Source organism: Carettochelys insculpta, chromosome 6 (assembly GCF_033958435.1).
Source record: "Carettochelys insculpta isolate YL-2023 chromosome 6, ASM3395843v1, whole genome shotgun sequence".
Lineage (NCBI taxonomy): Eukaryota > Metazoa > Chordata > Testudines > Carettochelyidae > Carettochelys > Carettochelys insculpta.
The window spans coordinates 7,727,912-7,754,225 of record NC_134142.1 but is presented as its reverse complement, the minus strand read 5'-3'; the positions used below and the strand labels follow the sequence as shown (position 1 = coordinate 7,754,225).

The following is a 26,314-nucleotide window of genomic DNA, read 5'->3' as shown; positions in this document are numbered from 1 at the left end:
GATTTCCAGCACCATGTTTGGCCACAGAGTTGGTATTTTGGGACACATCTGTATCCTAAAATAGCAACTATAGCGTAACCGTAGCCTGAGACTCTTAAAACTGCTTTTGCCCTTGGTGTGCAGATTTGGGCTCCCATCCTACAATGGCTCATTTGAGCACAGATGGGTAACTTCAGTGGTGGCTGATTTAACACTGAGTCACTTACGGCGTTCAACTAAGCAGAATGCACCTGTTTCTCCCTATAGACTTGAGGGAAAGCTGGTTCAAGGATAATAAAGCAGACTTAAAAAAAAATCTTTAAATCAGTCACGTGTGCGTAAAATTAATCAGGCTTTTATCTGTAGCAGCAAATAAGAAGGAGCGTTTTGTGTTTTAGAAGCCTGGTTAGGAGTGGATTATCAGGATGGAGTTAAGGATTGAAAGAACTCCCTAAACAAACTAAAGAACAGCTGACTCGAGTACTCCTGTGGTGTTGGCTGCTGTGTTTGTTTACAACATGCAAATATTGGAAAGAACTGAACTAATCATGCCAAAAGTTGCACTGGGAAGAACTTGCAAGCATTTGTCAACGTTCCTAGTCGTCATGGGCCTCTCTACTGGACATAGATGGTCTGTTCTTGTTACCTGGCTTTGCTTGCACCTCAGTTCTGCAAACTGAGTCACACTGGGAGCTATCTGAGCATGAGTATGCCCCCGCAGATTCATTTATAGGAAGGACCTTGCACCTCTTAGGGAAAAGGGTCTTGCATCTTTAAAACTCCAGCAGCCTCTGCTCTGGCAGACAACGGCTCCAGTAGGTTTGCGGTTTTGTAGCTGCACATTGCTAAGACTGAAGTGTAAAATAGGGCCTAAAGAGGAATGGAGAAGATGTGCAGTATCGCTGGGGATTAGGATTTACTCGATTCTATCTCTCTAATGTGATTTGCACGGTGGTAGGCTTGCTGACTTTGTTCGCAATACTAGGGGTATTTGGGCTCTTTAAAGAATCTCGAGCGGCAAAGAAATTAATTTCCTCTTGAAATGACTGGCTTTCAGGGCAGTGGCATCCCTCGTTTTAAACCCCTTTTGTGTGGCAGCTGGCTTTTGATGCTTGGGCTAGGAATCAAAGGCTTTCCTTAATAACAAGGGAAACTTGCCACAAGGACTGATGCAATCTCCTGTCTCCTCCTTACGCTGAGGATCTGAGAGGGGAGCGTAGTTTTGAAGAGCTCCCTTTGGTTCCAGGAGGCAGAAAAATTAAAAGATTGATGTTTGAACCATGGAGGCATTTACTCACCAAAACAGCAGACGGGGCTTCTCCATCCCTTGTAGTTCTTACGGCAACGGTGGATCTCTCTTCACAGTATATTGTTTCAGTGCGAAGCCACTGGGCTCAGTGCTAAAGGTTGCAGACTGTGAGACCTCCCTGTGTTATGCTGCAGGTCCGACTAGAGGCTCATAACGGGCCCTTTCGGACTTAACTGGGCATGTGATGCCCTGGGCTATGTCTTCATAGCATCGTAATAGTGCTCAGCTATTGCAAAACAGGGTGTCCACACTGATTGGCCGGCAGGGCACCCTAAGTGGGCTGGAGGCTCCTATTTCGAAGTAGCCCCATCCCCTGTGTATACAGCCGCTGTTGCGAAATCTCTTTCAGTATAGGGGCTCTTCCTCCTAGAACGAGGCTTACAGAACTCGAAAGAAGCCATCTGCTATTTTGAGGTTATTTCTGCTGTGTAGCCACTTGCACAGTTATTTCAGAATAGCAGCCAAAATAGCATTGCTGTGTAGACCCACAAAGACCAGGCTGTCTGTCAAGCCTTATCCGATCATTAATTGCAAGCTGTTAGTGGAAGGTTAGACCCTGGGCAAGGTTTTCCAAAATGGGTTAGGTGTCCAAATCTCATTGAACATCGGTGCATTCCCCTCCAGCCTTCGTTTGGTCTCCATTCAGCTGCTGCTTGTCACGGCGACTGCTTTCCACAGGCCATCTGGCTATGACTTGACCTTTGTCGCTCTTCACACCCTGGAATACCGAAGGTCAGGAAGTGGTTTTAATACAACCGGTCTTTCCAAAAGCACCTACACATCCCATGGGCAAACTTTTTACCACTTTGTACCTGAATACCACCTAGCATTCCTTAACTTTCTCATCAAGTACAGCCTCATGCGTAGCTTCGTTAACACAGGCTGCACCTCTCAAATCTGGTATTCACTCTCCAGGAAACATCCGTCATCCAGCAGGACCGCAGATGTTGCAAGATGAGTGAGTGGCGGATAGGTGGAGTCCCAGCAGGGCTGGGAGCCAGAGCCCCTGCAGCTGTTGCAGGTCCAAAAGCCAGAGTCCTGGTGTCCACCTTACCCAGTCTGGCAAATGCTCTTGTTTGAGACCTGTCAGTCCTGAGCAAGCCAGAAAAGAGGGGTGCAACCTGTATATGTCATTGATTTAAGGTTTCTATGTAGTTTTTTGTGTGCCACGAGAACTTTGCCCTTGCTGTAGCAGTCCCCCTCAGTTCCAACTGAAGTTATGATCTACATACGTCAACTCAATTAAGCAACAGCAGTGAGACCTGCTGTGCTGTGGAAGTGTGCGCTTTCTTCGGCGCTTTGCCAGCAAATATGTATGCAAATTTTCCTCCATATGAACTTGACTTGCATAAGTATCGCTCTACTAAAAATAGGGCCCGCTCCAGCTGCTGTAATTGGGATGCTTATAGTTTTGAAATGACGAAATCACTGTCTGTGCGTCATCTGTAAAATGACATTTTATGCCCTCCTCTGAGAAATAATGTGGGGGGCAGGGAATGTAAAAGCACAGTTTTCACCGTGTTCCTGGAGAGCTTTCAGGGAGCCGGGGATGCTTCCTGTTTGAAGGATAGCTCTCTTCTTGGCTAAATGACTGTATCCAGGGACCTTCCTAACCACAAAGCACCTTCATATGGGATTTTTGCTTTTTTCAGTATTGAACCGTTCTCTCACCTTTGTACGAAGATGGATTACCTGCCTTTGTAGCCACAACAATACGGCTGCTTCAGGTTCTGATCCTACCCATTTTAAATGTGATCTTTAGCCCTTCAGCCCTTCCATTTCCCTTCGCGAGCTGCTCCTCCTCCCACTTTGAGGGCGACTGTGCCCACGTCACCACCACGGGTACCACTGTGAGGCTCGCAAAAGCTATGTTAATGTTGCAGCTCGGGCTGGGAAGGGCATGGCCTTCCAGTCTGCTCTGCTGTTCTTAGTGCTGTAGCATAAGGCTGAGCCTGTAGCCCCAGGCTGAGACCTGCTGCTTTTGCAGGCTGCCCCGTGGCAGAGGAGATGGACCTGAAGGACAGGGCTCCCTGTAAGCTGAGCATGTGGGCAGCTACCCAGGAGAGAGTCAAGTGCCTCCCAGCTGATGAACCAAGTTCCCCCAGTCGGTTTCTATTGGTACACATCCACACCTGCCTTGGTGCACACGACAATCTATGCTGCCCATGGATGGGTTAAAAATAGAGGGAACGCTGCCTAAGGCAGGGGTGGCCAACACGTGGACCGTGGAGCCAGAATCCATCCCATGGAGCCGGCAGTGGTGCTACTTTGAAAGCCAGCTGTGGGGCGCAGGGTCGGCAACCTGTGGCTCTGGAGCTGCATGTGGCTCTCTTAGGAGTCATTTGCAGCTCCAAACGCTGCTGCTGCCGACTCCTCCTCTGGCTCCTTGCCCTGCCACCTCTGAAATAATGGAACTCTATTTAATTGGTTAAATGGCCGACAGGGCAGTGGGAGGGATCTGGCTGTTGAACCAATTAAATCGTGTTCCATTATTTCAGTGGCAGCTGGGCAGGGAGCTGCCGGTGCTGCATGTGGGGTACAGAAGTGGTAGTGAATGGAGCTTGTGGCTCAGGTAGGTTAATCCTGGGTTTGGGGCTGAGAGGGGTTAAGCCTGGGAACGAGAGGGGTGGTTTGGGGCTATTTTGTGCTCGGCCCCTAGAACTTGTTAAAAATTGCCATGTGATCCCCCTCTGATGAAGAAAGGCTGGCCACCCCGGGCTAAGGGAACAGTATTGAATACTATATTGGGGACAGGGGGAGAAGTGTAGGGGACATGCTTCTCAGTGTATGGAGGTGATGTTTAGAGAGTAGTAGCCAGCCCGAACGCAGGGTTCTGAAGGAGTCCTGTATGGCGTAGAAATAACGGCGCGCCAGTGCTTATGCAAATGAGATGCCCCAGACTATTGGAATGCCGGGAACCCTTTAAATGAGAAATGGATAGTTACGGGTCAGTATTTTTCCAGGCTTTTGGTTGGCTCAGAATTCCACATCAGCGTCATTAAATGCAGCAAAGGAAGGGGGCTTTATCGAATCCCCCCACAACAATAGGGCTTTGTTCTAAGCAGCGTGCTGCCCCATCCCTGCGCTGAAGGTGCCCAGACCTCTCTAATGTCATTGTGTCTCAATTATTCCTTCCTGCTTTGGCACAAGTAATCTGCATGGAAACGAACCTTGGTCTGTCCCTGCCCTTAACATCCTCTTACTGGCAGTCTGGAGATGGGAACATCCATTCAATTCAGACTCGGTGGCGGACTGTGCTTCAGCATTAGACACTCAGAGCCTTCCATTCCAAGATCCATTGTACCTTCCTTTTCACAAGCAGCTGACGTGCCAAGTTCCATTTTCAGAGTGGTTTCTCCTGGGTCCGCAAAAGCCCTTTGATTGCCAGCTGGGGCTGTGCAGGAGCATTTATAAAACCAAAGCCAGCTCTTATAACTAATTCTGCGTCATATCCAGTGTTCGGTTTCTTGTTAGGCTCACCAAACGGCTTGCAAGAGGCCAGGCCAGCCTAAAACGCACCTGCAACTCTGTACAGAAGCTATTTTTAAAATCATTTTTGGCGCAACAGCTGTGAAGCGCACAGTGCTGCGAGAGGTTTCCAGCCTTATGAAACGGGATTCTTCTGGGATTTCAGGAGTCAGGGAGTAGAGCTAACAATAACGACGTTCTTTCTCCCTGAAACCTCTCTAGCTACAGGCCTCCCCAAAGGTGTGTTTCTGCCTTTGAGAAATAAGATGGCACCAAGGCAGGAGTGTTTTGGGTGGGGGTTCTGGAGGAAGATAGGAGAAAATACACGGCCTAGTAAGCAGCCAGAAATGTTAGCATTTCACAGAAGGCTGTGGGGTAGAGATTGCTCACTGTTCATCCAGCTTTAATAGCCGCGATAGGGTTTGCTTTTGTTCTCAGTGCTCTTAATCAGTCTATCTGCACCCTTCATCACACAGCTTTCATGTGCTTGCTCCCAGCTGCAGCAAATCTTGTTCAAACGTACGCCCGGATTTTTGTTCCCCAGAGCTGCAATATATATGGATGGCGTGCAAGTCTGGAAAAATCAAAGCCTTCCCAGTCCTGTGTATTTTATAATTCATTGCATAGCTAAGCTGCAGAATATTTTCCCTCTAACAAGCTTGAAGATGGCATCCATATCTAAAGAAATAATATGCAAGATGACACGTGTGGGTGGGGGGTTTTTAAACCTCCTACAACTTTCTTAGAGCCCTGTGTATATTTTCAGCAATCGAATGGCTTGTCTGCTCTTCATTGCTATTGCAGTCCCGTATTTGTTTTGTACCAGAGAACTCTTCAAATAAAAGTTTAAAAAGCTGCTGCTTTCACTGCTGCCTTGGAGCATTACAAATGGCCAAAAAGCCTGTTGGGATTTTTAAATCCAGAGGTTAACAAGCAGAGCAAAACAAAGCATTCTCTTAATTTGATCCCTCCCACCCCCAGTTTATTTGACCAAATTCCAGCCATCAAGTGACCGTATGCTGAAAATAGCACAACTTCCTTCTTTGTAATTTTGGTCATTTTAAGCAAACGGTGCTGGGAAATTCAGTACCAAGCGTAGAAGGTTCCCATTAGGAAAGCTTGCAGTTTTGGCCAGTAGGGATAGGTCTGCGCAGCAAAGTTATTTTGAAATAGCAGCTGTGTTGTGTAGATGCTCTCAGAGTTACTTTAAAATAATTTTGGAACAGTACACGCCTTATTTTGAAATGGTAAACCTCTTTGTACGAGGAATAGCGCCTCTTTTGAAATCGGGGCTGCATAGACAGGGAATAGAGCCGCTTTCAAAATAAGCCATGGTACATTTTCTGGAATAGCTTGTTCAGGAGTAACACTGCCGTGTGGACATAGCCTAGAAGAGCTGAGGCACGCCTACCCCTCCCCCCCCCGCAATTAGACCTATTCCTCAAGTGCCCGTTCCCTCCCCCTTTCCCACTTGATGTTGGTTGCTTTCAGAGTTTTAGATTAAAAGTACCCCGTCTTTTCGAAGCGAAAGGTGGGTCTCTGAAAACCATGGAGTGGGGCCTGTGTAGCAGAGCATGAAATTAGGCATGCAGTAGTCTTCATTAGGGTGATACGCAAGGAGGAAACAGGCCATGAGGACTTTCTCATCCCAAGGCAAATTGGCAAGGCTGATGATGAAGTCTGCTGGACTTGTAAATTTGGCAGAAGACGACAAACGTGGAGATCAAGGTGCTGTTTTGTTGTATGGCTTTTCAGAGCACAGCCAGTTCTGCATAGCAGTGTATTAAGGTTAATGCTACTGGCAACCAGCTGGTGATGTCTGATGTGGTGGAGGAATGGGAACTGCTCAGAGGGGGTGGCACAAAACCCAACTTGATGCTATCAAGTACTGAATCTTCTAGATCTCCTTCTAGCTTGATCTACAGGTGCCATTCTTGAGGCTTGGCTGGAATCTTAGTTGGCAGCCCTGAGCTTGGGCACATACCTGGAATGGTTCACCACCTCTCCCGACGCCTGGGCTCTCTGTGGCAAGAGGGAAACTCTGGATCACTTCTAGAGCGAGTGCTCCAGGTTGCAGACCTTTTCCTAGTTCTCCAGATCCTCTACTTCCAGCTGTGGTTGCGCTTTTCCCTGCATGTTGAAATGGCGTTTCCAGGCAGAGTTCTCCTGGGCCAACCCCACCGGCTCCCTGCCTTGGAGGAGCAGTGGGCATTCCCCAGGATATTCTACAGTTTGAACCTTTCAAAACTGACACCCTCAGTACGTGACTGGTGCTGGACCCTGGGCGATCGTATCGTCCAGCAGCGTTTGCAACACTTCCACTGCTCACTGGGCTCTCAGAAGACATTTAGGGATAAATTACAGCTGAAAACCAGCACAGAACACTGAGAGCCAGGACTGGTGGCTGTAAATAAACTTTTATGGGACCATGGGAAACTTGGCCACACCCCTAAGTGGTCATCCAGCTAACTAAAATCATGTCAGATTAGAGTTTGCTGGATGAGTGTTTCAGATTGGAGAGGTTCAATCAACACGTACTTTAGTGTGCTCCTCTGGATCCTCGATTTTGGGCATGTCTCCCTCACTCCTGCCCTGTTTGCTCCCTGTAATCATTTAACTGCTGGGTCTGGTGGCTCTGCTCCTTAGGCAAGGACCAGCTTCTGCCTGCCCATCCTCAGATTCAATAGGTGTAGCCTTGCAGCCTGGTTTTCGGTCTGGGAGCTGTCAGGAGTGGGCTGAGGGCCACATCTCGGTATGGAAACTGTATGGTGGACCAAAGTCTATTAGGGAAGTTACTGAGGTGGAAATCTGGGGCCCTCTGGGGTGTGGCGTGGGCTCGGAGGGTGGGGGGGGAGTACCAGGGACTCCTAGGGACTGTGCTAGCTGTGACACCAAGGCAGCCATACCAGGCACTGCCATGGGTGGAGGCACCTTAGCTGGGACAGAGATGGCCCACGGGTGGTTTCAAGGATAGAGCTACAGGAGCCTGGGAGGGGATCAGGTGTGCTGCAGCGTGGGGGAGGGGCAGGGTTTCAGTCCCAGAAACAGCGCCCTGAATTGACTCCTGAGCCATGAGTTGGCGGGGGGGGGGCTGGTGGAGCAGGACAAGACCCTGCCCCTTCTCCTCAGAGGAGCTCAAGGGCCGATGAAAAGGTCTGACAGGCTCTAGGTTGCCCAGTCCTGATTGGTAAATGGACCAATGGACGTGTCATTTGGAGCAAAAGCTGCAGGCTTTGGTACTTGCTGCAGGCTTCAGTACCTACTGCAGGGCTGGTGCACGCTGGCACTGCTGGGGCTCTTTTCTTTTTGCAGTGGCCGTTCAGTGTCTGCTAAATCACTGTGTAGTATCTGCACCCCTGGGGAACTTGGGGGCTTGGTGGTCGTTGCCTCTGCTCTCCAAGTGAGAGAAGCCCTTATAAAAACAGCGTTCTCAAAACCATTCTCTAAGCTGTTGAGGAAAATTTGCCTGCAGAGCTAAGCCTGCAGAACTGAGAGATGCCTTGGAGGGGGTGGGAGTGTGTGCATATATTCTTGTGACTGGGCACCACCTAGAGATGTCCCAGACCCAGCATGATGGGTAATATTACTGGGGGTCGCGGGGGGCTGTTCTTTGAATTGGACTGAGGCAAATAGATGTCAGGGATGGTGCTTGATCCTGCCAAGAGGGCAGGGGGCTGGACTAGATGACCTCCCAAGGTCCCTACCAGTTCTAGGAGATGTGTGTATTTTTCATTTTGTTTGATTTCAATTCTGTAGACTCCTCGCCAGAAGCCCAACCCAAATACATCAAAGGCGGGAAACGCTATGGCAGGCGCACTCTGCCGGAGTTCCAGGAATCCGTGGAAGAGTTCGCCGAGGTGACTGTGCTCGAGCCCCTGAAGGAAGAAGCACGGACTTCACCCATCGCTTCCAGTGACTGCAACGAGGTAACACGCCCACCTTTACATCTGCTCTCCAGAAGCGACTGTCCCCGGCAGCTACGTGGCACTGCTGGGAGGTGGGAGGGACAAAAATGGAGGGTTCGGATGTGGACATGGACACGGTCCTGGCCTATGAGTGACCAGAGGCAACTTGGGTGGGGATTCTGGGGAGGGGAGGGGCCAGTGGCCAGGCTCTACCCTGCCCATGCCCCACCCCTCCCCCACCCACACCTGCTCTGCTCATTTCCCGCCTTTGTTCTGCCGCAGCCACCTCTTCCTGTGGAAGTGCCACGCCACTTCCGGCACATGTGGGGTAGTTCTCTCTCTCCTCCCCTTTCCTCCTCCACCAGCGAGGGTGTTTATATAGGGCAGGCAGCCAATCGAGAGTCAGGAGGCTGCTGTCTGTCAAACCCCTGAGGCGGAACTTCCTGTGATTGGCATCCACAACAGATTAAAGAAAGCAGAGCACGAGCGGGGTACAGTTGCCACTGGGAGGCAGCCTTGGAGGTGTCAGCTGCTTGGTAGCTCTGCAGGCTGGGGCTCTAGACCCAAGAGGCCTTATGCTATCACAAGATGCTGGGATAGGCCTAGGATTGCAGAAAACCAGCCATGCTCCTTGAGCACAGGAGGTATGCTAAGTGCCTGGCTGGTGCGAGCGGCTGCACCCAGTTCTCGTGGACACACACACAGCCGTTGCATTTCCCTATCAAAAGAGTGTTTTGGCACCTCCGCTTAGTAATAGGGTGAGACTTACTGGCCTTGTTCAAGCATTGTTCTGTTAACCCCAACATCATGGAATAAGATTGCAAACCTATATGTTGTGCAAGCAGCTGAAATGGAAGGCCCGTTCAGAAATATAATACAGATTGAACCTCTCTCGTCCAGCACCTTTGGGACCTGACTTGAGAGAATTTGCCCAACCACAGGAGGTCAATATTATCTAGCAGCATTATCAGCACTTCCACTGCTTGGCGGGCCCTTAGAAGATATTTGAGGGTAAATTAGAGCTAAATACAAAGCACGTCACAAGCAAGTCCTTTTTTCTACTTTTCATGAAGGGAAATGGCTCCTCAAGTGTTCTCATTTGGGCTTCAGTTGAGTAAAGTCTGTGGGAAAACCAGAGTAGCTGGGATCAAAGCTTTTATTTGAATCTATTGCTTCCCTCAGCACAGTGGAATCCAAACTTCTCTCTCTTCACACAGATGGGGGAGAATGTGGTGCAAGTGCAGGTTGTGTGCCGCAGTTTATCAGAGTGGGCAGTAGAGCAGAGCTAATTTGATCTGAATGTAGCATCTCCAGAGTCCTTGTCATAATTATGCGTCGTTGGGAAGTAGGCTGTTGTGTGTGCAACATAGTTCAGGCTTGGAAGGATTAGATTTTTTTTTTTTTTAAACTAGTAGAAGTCAGTGAAAGTTGATTTCACAGTACATGCACAAAAGGACCAGAAGATAGCCCATAGATGATCGTCAAACCTAACTGGCAAAGCAAGAAAACTGGGGCTTGAGAATTTATCATCAAAATCCATTGATTTAAACTTTTGAATTAGACATGTTACAAATGGGACAGGAGACTGAACAGTAAACACAGATCTGACTTGTTGGTTTAAAGAGCTCTACTTTGTGTACTTTGACATGTGATGGTTACAGTCTGTGTTTGAACTTTTTCAAAGTTTTAATTTCATTAAATCTCCCTGTCTGTCATTAAATAATCCTCTGAAGCCATCACACTTTTCTGCAGCTGAGAAAAGCTAAATCGATTTTAAAAAAATTGGAAGTGCTTTAAACACGGTTATCTGTGAGAATAATTTAAAAAAAAAAAAGTCTGCCAACCCTAATACAGATCCTGGGGCTGAGGCTTAGAAGAAAAAAAACTGTCCAAACTGGGGCCAAGAGGAAAAAACACATCTGACTGCAGAATTAGTGCCTCTGGATTGTCACGCTCTTAATATGGAGCAAGAGTTTGTCCCAGAATAAAAAAGCATCCTTTGTAAATAAGATGAAGCTTCACATTGTCTCATGTCTGTACTACACATCTGGCCTAGTTTAACTCCCCAAGTAAACTGGGGAGCTGTTGCCTCAATAACCCTAATATTCTGTTTGACAGTGCCACCATTGGACCCATCTCTTACAGTGTCTTCTACTCGAACCCCCAGAAAAATACTTGATTGTATCTGGTTGATGTAGCATATTAATAACGTTTCTATGCATTACATCATGCTGGCTAAATACCAGAATGCCTCCCTCTGGCCTCTTTGTGCTTCTGAATGAAGTGAGGGTCAGTAATTAAGCTATTGCTGTGATAACTCTGGTTTCATGTCTAATGAAGTGCATTGTGAGTAGAAGGGATGTGTCTTTTGCCATCAGTTCCGTTCATCCACAGAAAACTCGGCAACTGCTACAGATTGAACCTCTCTAGCCCAGCACACTTGGGACCTGACCGATGCCAAGCAAGAGAATTTGCCAGATCACAGGAGATCAGTATTATCTAGCAGCATTACCAACAACAAGTCCACTGCTTGCTGGGCTTAGAAGACATTTATAGGCCAATTACAGCTAAAGAATGGCACAGGACGCCGAGAGCCAGGACTGGTGGCTGTGAAGAAACTTTATGGGACCAGGGGAAACTTGGCCACACCCATGATGAATCGTTGTCTAGCTAACAAAATCATGCCAGATTATGGATGTTGCTGAACGAAAGAGTGCTGGACTAGAGAGGTTCACCCTGTATTGTACCATCTAATCTGGAAGATGAATAACTGGGTTAGCTGTCTGCTAGAGTGTTTGTATTGCAATACATTAATAGTGATTAAGGAAGGTTGGCCGCCTTACTCTGCTCCTTTGCAGTGGCATTTTGCAGAACTGCCATCTTTGGAGAGCAGTGAGTCTTTTTGCTTGCAGAAAACTTTGTTCCTTCATTATATGCTTTAGTTAGCTAATACAATAGGGATTTTCCTGGCATTTCCATCTCCTTGTCTTCTCCGTTTTGTGCGTGGTGGTTTCCATTGCACTGCCCTAATCTGCAGCACCCACCTGAGCAAAATGACATCTGCTTTTTAGGATCAATGCTTCATAAATATTCCTGAAGTTCTGAAAGCTGCTTTCTCCTCCCAGCCCCTGCCTCTGCTGTTGCCAGTCTGGGGACGTTTGGTTCCAGCCATGCGTGATTGTATCAATCTTGATTTTAAAATAGATCTAATCACTTGCTCACCTAAAGATTGCCAACTCGTGCTTTGCTTGTGCTAAAGTGACACGCATGGGCACAGGAAGCGAGGTGTGTGCTAACTACCCACAGCGTTGGCTCTGTTAGCTGTGTGTTCCCTCTGCATCCAGTCAAAGCAGTGGTGTGGCTTGCTAGGCATGCCCAGAGATTCTAGGGTTGGAAGTGCAGTTAGCAAAACTGTCCTGTCCTGGGAGGCTGTTTTGGTTTCAACACTGAAATGGAGGGCCACTTACATGACCTACCTCTTAGCTTAGACTAGACTAGAACCTTATATGCTTTCATCCCTGTAGCATGTATGTTGATCCAGTTCTGCTCCACCCACGCCGTGCTTCCCACGTCTACATGGCTGTTTTTAGCCATGTGGAACCTCGCAGCCTCCTTGCTGCTGGGGCCTTTCACGGCAGTGTTTAACTACATAGGCCATGCCTCTGGGCTGCAGACCTCCATAAATATAGCCATACCCTTAGATACAGTGGTGCAGGAAACTTTTACTAGTGGGATGCTGAAATTGAAACGGGAAAATCCCCTGTCCCTAATTTGTCAGTCTCTGCGATGTCCCACAAATCTGGGCAGCGAAATACTGTTGGCAACCATTTTCAAGGTCTAGTCTCCTGAAGTCTTCAAAGTACAAATCTGGTCATCCAAAGCATCTTTCTCTTCTTAAATCAGGGCATGAGAGTGGCTGTTGTTTGGATGCCGAGGTGGTGCTTCATAATCGAAAGCAGCTGTAAATTGTGTTGCAGTTTAGAGGCTTGCTCAGTTATAAGGCTCTTTTGTTCTGGCTGTTTTGCACCAGTGGGTCGACCCTTCAGCAAACGCATGCCGTCGACCCTTCCAAAGGGGGACTGGAGGGGGGAATTCTGATGTTAACATCGGTGCTAAGGATCACTCCAACGTGTGCAGGGTAGAATAGGCGCAGTGTGAGCCCCTGATCGTCATTTTAATTAGCCATATATTCGGCCCAAGAACAAAGGTCTGTCTCGCTGAAGCAGATGGTGGGGTGGGAGAGGTTCCTAAGTTATTATGGAGAGGGACCACAGCAAGCGCACGGCACGGGCTACAGATGCTTACATGGGGTCAGAGCTGGAAGCCAGCAATCACTGAAAGCCTGAGCCATCTGCTCTTCAGCCCAGCAAAGCATGCGTCTGTCAGAATAATACATTCCTAAAATCTCTGCCTTCTGCGCACGGGCTCAGTAATGTGTGTGACCCACATCCAGCTGTAGAACAATCCTGCCCGCGCCAACAATGCCTTGCGTGACATTGAGATGCACGCTCCACGGCGCTGATGGAAGCCTCCCTTTGTCTCCCTGAAATAGGCTGGCTGCCTTCTGGGGCAGCCATTTTGGGTGTTGCATGACCTCTGAGCCCCCCGTACCTCAGCCTCACAATGAAGCTCTTGTCAGGCATTCAGTCTGGTAACGAGTCGCTGTGCGGAGAGGGTCTTGCCAGCTGATGCTGCCACAGCCAAGTACAATAGGAGCCCTGATGCTGGGCTGCAGTGGAGAGCACCGGCAGATGAAGTGAATTGCTGGAGGAGTTCGGCTCACGGGGCCTTTCGGCCTTCGTGTCGGCAGCAATTCACTGTCAGCACAGAGCAGGGGTGATAGGTGTTCTGCTCACCACTCCGCCCCTGAGCTGTCTGGATTTATGAAATTACCTGGTGCTTCTTGAGTGAGTCCCTGAAAGGCGCTGGTCTGGAATTCAAATGGCATGAGTTTAGCTCCTTTTTTTTTTTAAATGCCGCTTATATGTAAACCCTCCCAACCTGGACTCAGCAAGATTTATTCCACTCTTCCCATTCAAAATCCAGTTAGCACTAACCAATCACATCCCCCCCTCCCGAAAGAAACATCAGGGAGGATGCTGGGAGAGAGCTAGAAGAACCCTCTCTCTGGTGCTACAGAGGCTATTACTTTGCTTGTACATTGTCAACTGACCAGTTCATGGTCTGCTCCACTTCCGCAGATGCGAGCTGTGGTCACTTGCTTCCCTACCTTTGGCCTTCTCTTTTTCTTTCTTTAGAGGTCAGCAGACGCAAGCTAGGAATCTATCCCTCTAGCCTAATTCTTCACTGCCGTTGCTGAGTGGAGCAGGCAGAGGAGTATTCATTGAGACTAGGCGGCACAAATTTAAGCCATTGGTGCGGCGTTGGAATGCATTCCTGGTCTGCATCCATTTGCCAAGCTGTGAATTTCAAGGCTGGGATTGTTGGCAAACTTTTTGCTTTTTTGTGCTTGTGCGATCATGACATGAGGTTTGTACGAGGGGAATGTTGCATGTGTATTTTGCTCCCTGACTGCACAGCAAACTGATGAACAGAGCACAAATAGCATGGGAAATGCTGGGGTTTAGCAAACAGCTCCTTACGACTGCCAGTGTGTACTCCAAGCAACCATGGGACCAGTGGCTCATCTACTTAGAAGTAATTTCTTGGTACTTGAGCAGCCGTAGGTTTCAGCTGCGTAGGTTTCAGCTGCGTAGGTGCTGTGGGGCTGGAGCTCCCATGGGGGGGAAAAAAACAAACTAGGTAATCAACAGGGCTCCCTGTAAGCTGCACGCTTGGGTGACCGCCCAGGAGAGAGTCTGGTGTCATCCAGCTGATTAGCAAAGCACCCGCAGCCAGCAGCATGTTTCTGTTGGTGGTAGATGTCTGCACAAGCTTTGGTGCGCATAATAAAATGGATTCTGCCCGCGGATGGAAAAAACGAGAGGGTAACAGTGGTGCTGAGCACCCACCAATTGGCTGTTCGGCGGTGGGTGGGAGGTGCTGGGGGTGGGGGCGGAAAAAGGCAGAGGGTGTTTCGGGGGGGAGGGAAGGTGGAGCACCTGTCCAAACAGAAGAGTTGGCACATGTGTGAGCATCTTTTGCTTGCTTACCTCTGTGCAGTCCCCTCCAGAGGCTGCACTTTGACACCGTGCGGGTTTCCGAGGCTTTTCTGGCGGTTCATCCCAGTCATTCTCCATCCCCGTTTCTCTCTTTCTGCGGGAGTCCTCGCCAGGGCAGCATGATTTGCCCCTCCCCGCAGGCTGCTGTGCTGCCACTTCCCAGTCCTGTTCCCCACACGCAGAGAGGCCGCGGCGGACCTGCGGATTGACCGCCGTTAGTAGCACGTGCTCTGCCAGATGAACCAGAAGCACAAAGCCGTGCTCGGAAAGTACAGTGACCTAATCCAGTTCCCATGGTAACGTGGTAGATTAATGGTTTTTATAGCTGTAATCTGAATGAGATGCGTTCAGTTTTTATGTTGTGAATTAGAGCCTCTTTGTGTCCTTGGCAACTTTGAATCTAAATCCATCCCTCACAGGCGTATACGTCCGTGCGCAGAAGAGAACCTCGGCAAATACTGCCGTTGGCGTGAACGCTAATAGTCCTGGACTTCCTGCGTGATGGGTATATAAGCAACAGAATGGGGTGGCCGTCTTTAGGGATGGCCTTGCGGTGCTGGGTGAATTGTTTAAAGAAAGCCTGTGACCCAGAGAACTGTGGCAGGGCCTTGGTGTGGCGGTAGTGTACTCTTTGCTTGCCACGTGGCAGGCAGTCGTACGAGATGGCTCGTAGCAGAAGACAAGCAAGACGCCCAGTGCTCTGCCTGTCTCACGAGTGCTTGGTCGTCTCCTTCTTCAGAAAGGGCATGTTTTACTTGCTCCTGGCTTTGTTCCCCCTCCACGTAGGGCTGTGCCACCCCCAGCTCACCAGAGCTCTGGGAAGGAGGGTCCGTAGGGAGCGGGCCGGGGGCTTGCTTTGCCTGTCGCTGTCTCGTGTGGTTAAAGAGATGTTTGTTGCGGTGGTCATTTAAGGGTGCTCTCCTGGCCCAGCGCTGGGCAGGCTCAGTGAGTGCAGGCTGCTCTCAGGTGCATGTTCTGTGAGCAGCTGTCCAGATCAGGCATGTGCAAGAGGCTTTACTGGGGTGACCCAAGTGCATGGGGTGTCTGACAGGGTAACAGGCAGCTGCTGTCTGCGGGGACCGGTTTGGAAGTGAAGGCTAGGAGGCTGCACAACCGCTTCCTAGATTTTTGCCTCCCACCTGTGCTCTGCTCTCTCCCTGAACTTCCTCTAACGTGGAACAGCCAGAAGCAATGCTGAGAGGCGGGTTTAAAGGTCTTCCAGCACTTCTGAGCATGTGACTAAATGCACCACCTTCATTCAACCCATTGAGCGCCTCTTTGAGCCTGGGGGAGCAGGACTTGAGCTGGGTTCAGATGGAGCAGCATCGCAGCGTGCAGAGCCGTTTACTTGCTGCTTCACACTGCAAAGCTGCAGCTTGTTACGCATATGCGCTTGTTGCAGGGGGGAAATGGGTTCCATACCTGGCATCCAGCCAGGTGCGAGGTCCCCGCAGCTGGTGAAAGCATAACTTGTAGTTATGCTGGGGCTAGTCATTCATGTCCTTTCTGCAGGAGCAGGGGAGAGAGGGCTGGCCCAAAATCTCTTTTCTGGAAGTCTAGGCACATACCTTTCCTTAAACCTTCCTCTTCAGTTGCTCCCCACGCAAAGACAGCTGGACCGGTTCGCTTAATGGGCTCCCTCTAAAAATAAACCACTTTCTCCTAATTGCCAAGTGGTCTAAGCAGGCTCGGCTCAAGCCTGTTCTCCTCGACTCTGAGTTTATGCAGTAACTACCCTTATTACAAAAGTGATTTTATTTCAAAATGCCCAAGGCGAACCCTCACCGAAGTAGTATATCGACACTTGGGTATTATCAGCGGACTTCATCAAAAAGTCTGGGATTGACAGCTTGGTCCCTGGAGGCTGTGGAGATGAAAGTATCTCAGTATTGTTAGAATCCTGAAACTCATCTGATGCTGATCAGAGTCCCTTTTATATATGTGCTGCCTTGGAATAATAATAACATATGGAATCTTTATCTCCCCCCCACCCCCTTTAGCACTGGAAGACTCAGAACAGCGAAGAATATGAAGCAGAAGGTAAGAACAATGAAAAGCACCTGCTTTATTCGTGGAGCGTTGGAGGGAGAAGGGAGGCAAAAGAGAGCGTTAAACAATGGCCATTTCTTTGTATGAGTTTCTGGCTCTGACTTTATCGAGTTGTAAGTCAAGAGCTCGGGAAATGCTCACTGGAATGTTTTGGGGCTGGGACGTGGAGGGTGCTCCGTGGGGCAGAGCCAAGGAACTGCCGGCAGGTGTCCAAGGGCCAAAACCCACATGGATTGGAGGAGGTCCCTGGCACACGCTCTTCAGGGTTTTTGCTCGTTTTTAATGCCTGGAGGCAGCTTTTCCAGAGCACACCCCCGCTCCCCCGTTCAAGGTAAAAGCGGCAGTCGCCTTGATTCCAGTTGCCCCACTGCTTTGGAGAGTCACCTAGATATTCTGTATGCAGACTCCTGCAGCACCTCGCTGGGCTCAGCTCTTGCGTCAGCTGCCCTGGAGAGGCCGATCCCCCTTTCTTCCCCGTGGCCGTTGAATGCTGCCCAGCAGCACTGCATGAGCCAGGGCGAGGCAGTGAAAAATGGCATATCGACTTGAAATGGAAACCTGCCCTGAATGGGGGATGAGAGGAAAAGCAGGGCCCAGGAGATGTGGCCGCTGAGCCCTGGCTGTGAAGCCGGAGACTGTGAATCCCCTTCCATCCTGCTCCCTCTCCCATAGAGTTCTCAGATCCCTGTGTCCCCAGGGGGCTGTTTCCTCTTGCTTGCTGTTTGGATTCTGGTCTGTGCAAACCTCTTCCCTTTCTCTTGCTTCGTCGTTCCTGGCCGGTCCCCTCGTTTCCCCTCCCGCCACCGTAGCAGATCCCCAGGTCTGATGTCTGGCTGCTTGGGGGTCCTGGGTGTGAGTTCTGGGGGAGGAGCTGTGGACAAACACCTGTCAAACCTCTTGCTGCGTAGCAGAGTTCATTAGGCCACAGCAGTGCTGGTGCTACCAGTCGAGGCCCCTTTTCCCAGCTTACCCTCCCCTGCAGAGTGAATATCGATAGTGTTTTGGTGCAATTGCTGCTCTTGGTCAGTAGAGGTCAGTGGGAGCCATGGAATTAAACGATTTCCTTCTGTCCCTGCTGGAGCTTAAGTCATTCCCTTAAGGCTTTGTTGTGTGTGTCTTATCACTTGTACTGCAGCAGCCTTCACGCTGCAGCCAGGATCTCTCTCTCTCTCTCCTTCGTGCTGCAGCCAGGATATATATAATCTCAGTCTCACTCTCACTCTCTCGCTCTCGCACACGCACACAGGCCATATCTACACTAGCCCCAAACTTCGAAATGGCCACGCAAATGTCCATTTTCAAGTTTACTAATGAAGCGCTGAAATGCATATTCAGCGCTTCATTAGCATGCGGGCGGCTGCGGCACTTCGAAATTGACGCGCCACGCGGCTTGTCCCAACGGGGCTCCTTTTCGAAAGGACCCTGCCTACTTCGAAGTCCATGGGAATAAGGGGACTTCGAAGTAGGCGGGGTTCTTTCGAAAAGGAGCCCCGTCGGGACGAGCGGCGAGGCGCGTCAATTTCGAAGCGCTGCAGCCGCCCGCATGCTAATGAAGTGCTGAATATGCATTTCAGCGCTTCATTAGCAAACTTTGAAGTGGCCATTTCAAAGTTTGGGGCTAGTGTAGACGTAGCCACAGGGAGTGCTGATCGATATTCTCTCTCTCTCTCTCTCTCTCTCTCTCTCTCTCTCTCTCTCTTTCGCACACACGCGCACACACACACGCACAGAGTGATGATCAGCGTTTCCGCTAATTGTTTTCCATCCATGTGTGGAATATGTGCAGATGTGAACCACCAGTAGAAGCTCACGCTGCCGGCTGTAAATATGAACACTCTGCTAATCAGCTAGGCAGCATCTGAGTCACCCCTGGGTTGCCACCCAAGTGCTCAGCTTACAGGGAATGCTGGTGATGATCCCAGTCCAATGAGTGGGAAGAGATGTGCAAATACAATGCCCAGGGTAAGGCAGGAAGTGAGTGGCAGAGCCAGGAATGAAGCTGGTCTCCTGGCATCTGCACAGTACTCTGTCCTCTTGAGAATACTGTCCTCACCGATCGTAGAGTAGAGCACCACCAGAGACCTGGGGCTGCAGGAGGCCGGGCAGCCGCAGAAGGATCCTGAAGACTTCGCTTTGATTTGAGAGATGCCTAAAGGTTCCCCACTTCATTTGGAGACACCAGTTCCTTCCTCCCTCTCAAGCCCCACAGAGAGTGCACGTAAAAGAGCTCAGCCTGGGGTGAGGAATGCAGCCAAGGGTCTTCTGACCCTTTCCAGTAATCCTTTCAATGGTAACATTTCCTGCTGCCTCGTATTGGACTGAATTCATGTGTTTGAGGGAAAGGGGCACAAGCGGAGGCTGCTGGTAACAGAACGGAGCGTGTCTTGGCTTAGTGAAATGTTTAAGCATCGGATGGCTGGCGGGGCAGGAGGCTTCTGAACATCTGAGAAGCCTGGCCAGGTGGAACCCACAGTGATAACCAGGTCTGGTGCAAGGGGCTGACCGACAACTCTCGAAGAAAGAGCTCTGCAGGAGCTCTGGCCTGTGCAGAATGCAGCTAACCCACTTCCTTCTCTGTCCAGGCTGCAGTGAGCATATCCAGCCTGCAGTCCTGTTCCTCTGCTGGCACCCTGACTGCATTCACTGCCAGCTGAAGGCCTTGGTCGCGGCCTCCAAAGCTCCTTGGGGCTCAGGTCCCGAATAAGTTAGAGTACGCGTCATTGTGAGAGCCTCAAGGGAGTTGCATCCCTCTTGGGTGGTGCAAGTCCCAAAGCCCAGGATGGAGTTAGACGCACTGCAAGATCTTCCCCTGGATAAAGTCCCTCGTTTAACCATTAGATGCAGCACCCCTCCCTTCGCTAAGGGGTGCCCCCACAGCCGGGGATGGAGTGCCGCAGGAGATCTTCTGGACTTAAACTAAGAGCCTTCCCAAGCAAGTAGGAGGTGCCCAGATGCTGTGGTGATGGGCACCATCTCAGCCCCATAAGGTAGATAAACTTGTTAGTTCTGTTAAACAGCCAGTTGTAAGGGGGTCTGCCAGCAGAGTTCGGTCAGCCTGGTGTCAGCTGCGGATTCATTTTCTCCTCTGAAATTCTCTGCCATTTCTTACAATAGCGTTTGGTATCTTTTTATGCCTCCTAATAACATCAAACTTCCCTTGTTTCAGGCCAGCTGAGATTTTGGAACCCCGATGACCTGAACGCCTCCCAGAACACGTCGTCCCCTCCCCAAGACTGGATAGAAGAGAAGCTGCAGGAGGTTTGTGAGAACCTGGGGATCACTAGAGACGGCCACTTGAACCGGAAGAAGCTGATCTCTGTGTGTGAGCAGTACGGGCTGCAGGCTGTGGACGGCGAGGTAACTGTGAGAGGAAATCAGGTGTGGTATAAAAAGCTGTGAAGGCTTTGGTGGGAAAAATGACCCCTCACTTTCAGCAGGAAAAAGGCTGTCTTTTCCCTGAGAAATGCCTGGGATTTGTTTAATAAATATATATTAAAGAAAGCCCAGGTCATTCAGAAATCAGCATCTGTATCCAGCTGATAGCTTCCTAATAAGCTTAATGGTTTGGAGTCAGCAAATGTGCAATGCTATTTTTAGAAGAAGGTAGTAACAGCCCCAACTAGTGATTTGTTTCTTCAGTAAAATGGTGCCTAAGCTGTGATTACAAACCAGAAAGGAACCTGCAGGACTGTACCCAGGGTATTTGTATAAAGTCACGGGTTAATTGAGTAAATTCACGTCTTGGTTAGGGGATATCTTGTTAATTCACTTCAGATCACTGTGTATATAACAGAGTGCCAAAAATGCATGTTAATGGCACTTCTGGTTTTCATGCCCCACCTTTTCATCCTACCCTACTCCCAATTGAAACTAAGGGCATCTCTGCATCCCCTTAATGCCCACCATGCCACTACCCAGTTTGGAACGCCAAAACAGTTAGTTGGCCCACTTTTCTCTTTTTTTTTTTAAACAGTGTATGGTATTAAATGTACCCTGAGGCATTAGAGTGCTTGCCAAGAAGTCAACAGGCACTGGCTTTGAGCTCCCTTTGCGAAGGTCCTGGGTGATACCTGTGAATCAACAGGGTTTCAAAACTAAACTTGAGATGAATTATTTTGTGTTACTGGGACACGCTCGTGTCCGTTGTGGAAAACAAGCAGTCTGGTAGCATCTTATAGGTGAATAATTTTATTTATTAGACCAGGTGCTCTGGATAAACATTTATCTGATTGAATTGGGTCTTACTCAGGAAAGCTCATGACCTAATAAATGAAATTATTGGTTTGTAAGGAGCTACCAGACTGCTTAGTTTTTGTTCTGTTTTGTGAAGCTAAAGGCTACTAGGGCTACCACTCTAAGACTATATGTAAGTTTAGGATTCATAGGCTTGTAAAAGTAGCTCTTCTCTATCCTCAAATAACTGCTTAAATGACTTTTGGGGGGAAGTTAGTGTTTTAATGGGTTAATAACAGCAATGAAGGGTCCTGTGGCACCTTATAGACTAACCTCACTGCATCTGTAAGCCTCACCCTTCCTGACCTGAGCTAACCTTGTTATCCCCACCCTTGCTCTGGCTTATTTATACCTGGCCCTGCAGATTTTCAAGACCAGCATCAGATGAAGTGAGTCTGTGCTCACGAAAGCTCATGCTCAAAACTTTTCTGTTAGTCCTATAAGGTGCCACAGGACCCTTTGTTGCTGTTACAGATCCAGACTAACACGGCTACCCCTCCGATACTTAATGGGATAACGTTCATGTGCAGAGTTAGCAAAACCAACATTGCAACGTCGTGCTGCCACCTGGGGAGCCAGGAGTTTAAAGGGCTGCAAAACCAATAAGATTCTTTTATGGTCAAAGACAAGTGCTCTTCAAATGATGAACGAACTGTAAATTTTAACCCTTTCAGTTTTAAAAATTAGTGTTTTTTTAAAAACCTGGTTGTCGTGTACTGGTAAACTATATTTTAACCCGACGCTATCCCTTGACATTAGTTCAGTTGCTTTTCTGCAAGCTGGTATTCTCTCAACATCTTTCGCTCTGAAACCCTCCTGCCAAAAGCCTTTGGGCACAGTGATATTGCAAATGTTTTCCAGGAGATATTTCATTGACTAGGCTACCCCTTGAGGTGGTGATAATCTTTCAACAGTGTCGTCAGTCTGGGGGAACAGCTTAAAGTGTTGCAGAGGAGAAATGTGCTGACTCTGCTCTTGTTGACAATACAGTAATGGACATTCCCTTAAAAATAATAAAGGTAGTTGGTATACTGAGTAATTCTTCTGGTTTGCATCTGAAATGACATATGCACAAAACACCTAAACCAGTAGAATCCTGTTTCTTTTATCCTGATCTGTAAAACTGGGTCTTGTTCTGTTACCTCTGAGAAGTGCACCTTAGGTATAAAATATGTTGACTGTACTTTACCACTTTTAGGTGCTTGAAGATGTGTTCCATAATCTTGAACAAGACGGCACGATGAGCATAGAGGACTTTTTCTATGGCTTATTTAAAAATGGAAAATCTCTTACATCATCTGCTTCTACCCCATATAGACAACTCAAACGGCACCTTTCCATGCAGGTCAGCAGCACTGGGACAGTTTTTCCTATGGGAAATGGTTTCATTCAAGTAGAATGCTCAACATTTTTAATAGTGGTTAATCCTAAATGGTTGGGAGAAGAGAGAAAAGTTTTCAGGTTGATATTGTGGCCTGACTCTGCTGATAGGCCTTCTTGATCTCTCAGCTATTTTTTTTTTGATGCCACGTTAGATTAGGAGCCTGATCCAGAGTCCTTTAAAGTCCATGGAAGCCCTTCTGTAAAGTTGTGCCCCAGGACCTCTTATTTCTCCGTCTCTCTTGCACCGAATTGCTGCTGATGTTAGCAGAATAATATTCCATTGGTGTAAGAACTGTGCACCATACACGTCACTTTTTAAAGTGTTCTAAGTGACTGTATTATCGCTGCCTGACATGGAATACATTATTCTGGAGAGAGGTTTTCCTTGGGCGTTGGTCGTCACGACAAGCCACTGCTGTGCCCCTTCCTATGAAATTTCTTCCTACTCCTGGTACCACTGTGTAAAGCAGAAGAGATATTTGCCAGCCCAGAGTGAACAGCTGAAGGCTGCACCTCCAGGCAGACTGTTCCACTCAGACATCATGTGGTCTCTGGGAATGTGAAGGAGGAAGGGCCAGCACAGGTAAATGTTCAGACCGATTCCTGAGGTGCCTCTTCTGGGGGAAACAACCAAACATTCAAAACCATATGGCGCACAGTTCTGTTATAAAAAGGTTAACACTCTTCAGCAGCCTGAGCACCTGTCTTGCTAAAATAGAATTTTCCCTCCTTTTGTTTTACGTTAGAAATTGAACAGCAAGGCCTGGTTAGACTGGAATTCCACTGGTTTAAATGGAATTGCACCTGAGCCAAGTGCAGTTGAGAACTCATTTCCTTATGGAAATCTTCTACTAAACGCTGGTTGAACTCTGAAATAAATTGCCTAGGGAGGTTGTGGAATCTCCATCGTTAGAGATATTTAAGAGCAGGTTAGATAGACATCTATCAAGGAGGGTCTAGACGGTGCTTGGTCCTGCCGCGAGGGCAGAGGACTGGACTTGATGACCTCTTGAGGTCCCTTTCAGTTCTAGTGTTCTGTAATTCTGTGTATGTTAGAGTGCATCTGTCAGTGCTACGTTTGTTCAAAAACTCTTAAAATGTAAGAGCTACGACCAAGAAACTTAGGGTAAAAGAGAGCTGCACACCAGCTTAAACCACGGTCAGGGTTTGGTTGTGCCTGGGAAGTGGGAAATGCCTGTAATCCCAGGATTTCCCAGAAAGTAGAAAGGGAGGGGCACCGCTAGGAGAGGCAACATACTTCAGACTCACCACTGGGGGGCAGCAAGCTCAGGGAACAGCCATACTGCAGAGGGACCACTAGGGGCATCTGCAGCAGGAAAACAGTGGCCACATGGATGCAGGTCTGTCCTCCCTGCCAGGAGAGGTAAGTGCCCCTCTACCTTAAGCTACCCTCGTGGTGCTTGGCACAGCTCTGTGAAGGGGGAGCCCCACTGCAACTCTCCCACGCAATTAGCCTCCAACCCTGGCTCCCCCCCTTATTTCACTTAAATACCTGAGCAAAGCCAGGTCAGTTTGCTAGTTCCATTTGCTTTCCTCCTCCTGCAGCAGAGCAGTGTCTGCTGTTGCCCTTAGCTAGTCCGGTCCTTTGCAGGCCCCCGTCTCTCCTCTTTTCTAGTCCTTCGATGAAAGCGGGAGACGCACCATGGCCCTCTCAGCGATGACTAGCACGATTGGCTTCAGAGTCTTCTCCAGCCTGGATGATGGGACGGGCTACGCCTCTGCGGAGCGAGTACTCGACGCATGGCATGAAGAGGGAATCGAGAACGGCCATGAAATCCTCACGGTAACTGGGTAGCTCTCCACCCACCAGACTTTGATTTTTTGGATGCTGCTGCTTCCAGATCTGAACCTTTTGCTGCATGTGCTCATTCGTAGGCCTGTAAATGTTGGCTGCCAGCTTGTTGGGGTAAGCCGCTGACACGGAAGCAGTGCAGGCTGAGGGACGAGCTGGCTGCCACCAGTTGGCTGGAAATGGTGAATTGCAGGCACTGGGAGCTGCCGGGTGCCCCAGCGGCTTACCCGGATGGGCTGGGAAACCAAGTTTGCCTATGCCAGAACTATGGGTTCGGCTTATGAATGAGTCAGAGCAATTTTCCATTTTTCCTATTCAGCTTGGTGGCGGGGGAGCGGTCGGCTTGTAAACAAGTGGTCTAATGATTAACTTTATACGGTAATCCAAAACGATTCAGTGCTGGGACCCGGAAACTTTCTTGTGAGCCACATGTAGCGCTTTTACAGGTAAAGTGCAGCTCAAGGAGCCTCCCAAAATCTCCCCCTTGCTCCATCTGTCAGGCAGAAAGCCGAGAGCTCCAGTCCTGAGCCTTGCAGTGAGGATGGTGGGGGGTATGGGCTTCGGTCCCGTGGGACATGCCTGCTAGGGCTTGGGGGCTCAGCAGATGTGCCCAGCTCTCAAACTGCTGAAGATTGTCCTCTGTGGATGGGTGAGTCAGTAAGTTTGGCCACCCCGACCTATCCTAACTGGAGGCAGTGTACCTCTTTTAGACGTCCGTATGTTGGACTGCACCAGTAAACCAAAGACTCCAGCATCAAAAGGTTCTGAATTGTTGCACCTACCAAAATGGAGGGCAGAATGAGGGTGCCTGGCTCATGATGGGTGCTTCGTATGCGTGAATAAAAATGTTCATGTCCATTACAAAACAGATGTTCTCACCCTTGCAGTAGACTGCTCCCCAGGCTCCCTTTTTAAAAGCTGTGGACAAGTTAGAGGAGAATTTCCTGAGGCTGTGTGACCCTGGAGATAGACTGTAAAAAAAAATTGTCTTGTACCGGTTATCTGTCTGTCAACTTTACACTGAGTTTGAGCCTTACTGGCTTCTGTTAGTGCAGTTTTAGGGCAAGTATTATCTGTGCGAGGCAAGTTACGGCAGGTTGGACTCAAGTGCAAATGTAATCTAAAACTGTTTTGTTTAGCTAGAGTGGCATTTGAGAAATGTCTCTTTTAATTCCTCTTTCATTTGCTGCTTGGTTATTTCTTTTTTCTTTTTTTCTCCTGTCTGATTTTATTAGCATTAACATCTAAGTTCTGCTGTTTTTTATGCCCAGTGTATTCTGTAATTTTCAATATGGTAAAATACTTCAATTAAAAGAGAGTGTAACTAGAGACACATCAAATGATTGTCAAGTTAGGCTTCCACAGTTGTAATTACTAACCGTGGGCTTTGCGTTGTAATTATGGTGAGGGTTTTTTATTATAAAATACGAATGTTAATTGAAGCTAAAGGGTTACATGCAAATTAACCTGCTCTCTAGTTGTCTTTATTGCAAGATTATTTTTTTTATGTTTGGGAGGATCGTTTTCCATCATTCAGCTTGCACATTTAAATGAAAAACATGCAGTTTAGCTGAGATGCACAGTAAAAAAACAAATGCATCTGCGACAATGTGTGCTTGATTTACTGTGCATCTCGTAGGAAATGTGCCTCTCTCCTCTTCTTCCTCCCCCTTCTATGGCATGGGTTTAAAGGAGTGGAGAGGCTGCATTTCTGTGTCCATGCAGAGAACCTATTCAGAACAGATTCACTAGCCAAGTGTGAGCCATTTCTAAGCCTCCCCAACTTTGTTGTCACCTTCATTTTAAGCTTTTACAGAAGGAAGTTTTCCCCGTTGTGCTGACTTTTGCTCTTTTGTAGGCCTTGGATTTTAGCCTGGATGCAAAGATCAACCTGACGGAGTTGACTTTGGCATTAGAAAATGAGCTTCTTGTAACCAAGAACGGAACCCATCAGGCAGCCTTGGCCAGCTTTAAAATGGAGATCAGACATTTACTGTAAGTTGGGTGGACTTCTGTCTTGAGCAGATCTTCCTTGTGTCCTGAAGGCTTTGTC

At 48.7% G+C, this 26,314-nt stretch overlaps 1 protein-coding gene across 9 annotated transcripts in view; it reads left to right on the top strand.

Annotated features, from left to right (window-relative positions):
* NIN (ninein) overlaps positions 1–26,314 on the top strand; it is a 126,164-nt gene that overhangs the window by 42,896 nt on the left and 56,954 nt on the right. For all 9 annotated transcript variants that reach the window (XM_074996197.1, XM_074996191.1, XM_074996192.1 and 6 more), the window contains exons 5-10: positions 8,513–8,682; positions 16,784–16,823; positions 19,999–20,189; positions 22,264–22,410; positions 24,085–24,252; positions 26,120–26,256. In XM_074996197.1, coding sequence (XP_074852298.1) covers positions 8,513–8,682; positions 16,784–16,823; positions 19,999–20,189; positions 22,264–22,410; positions 24,085–24,252; positions 26,120–26,256 — 853 coding nt within the window. The remainder of the gene's footprint in view (positions 1–8,512; positions 8,683–16,783; positions 16,824–19,998; positions 20,190–22,263; positions 22,411–24,084; positions 24,253–26,119; positions 26,257–26,314) is intronic.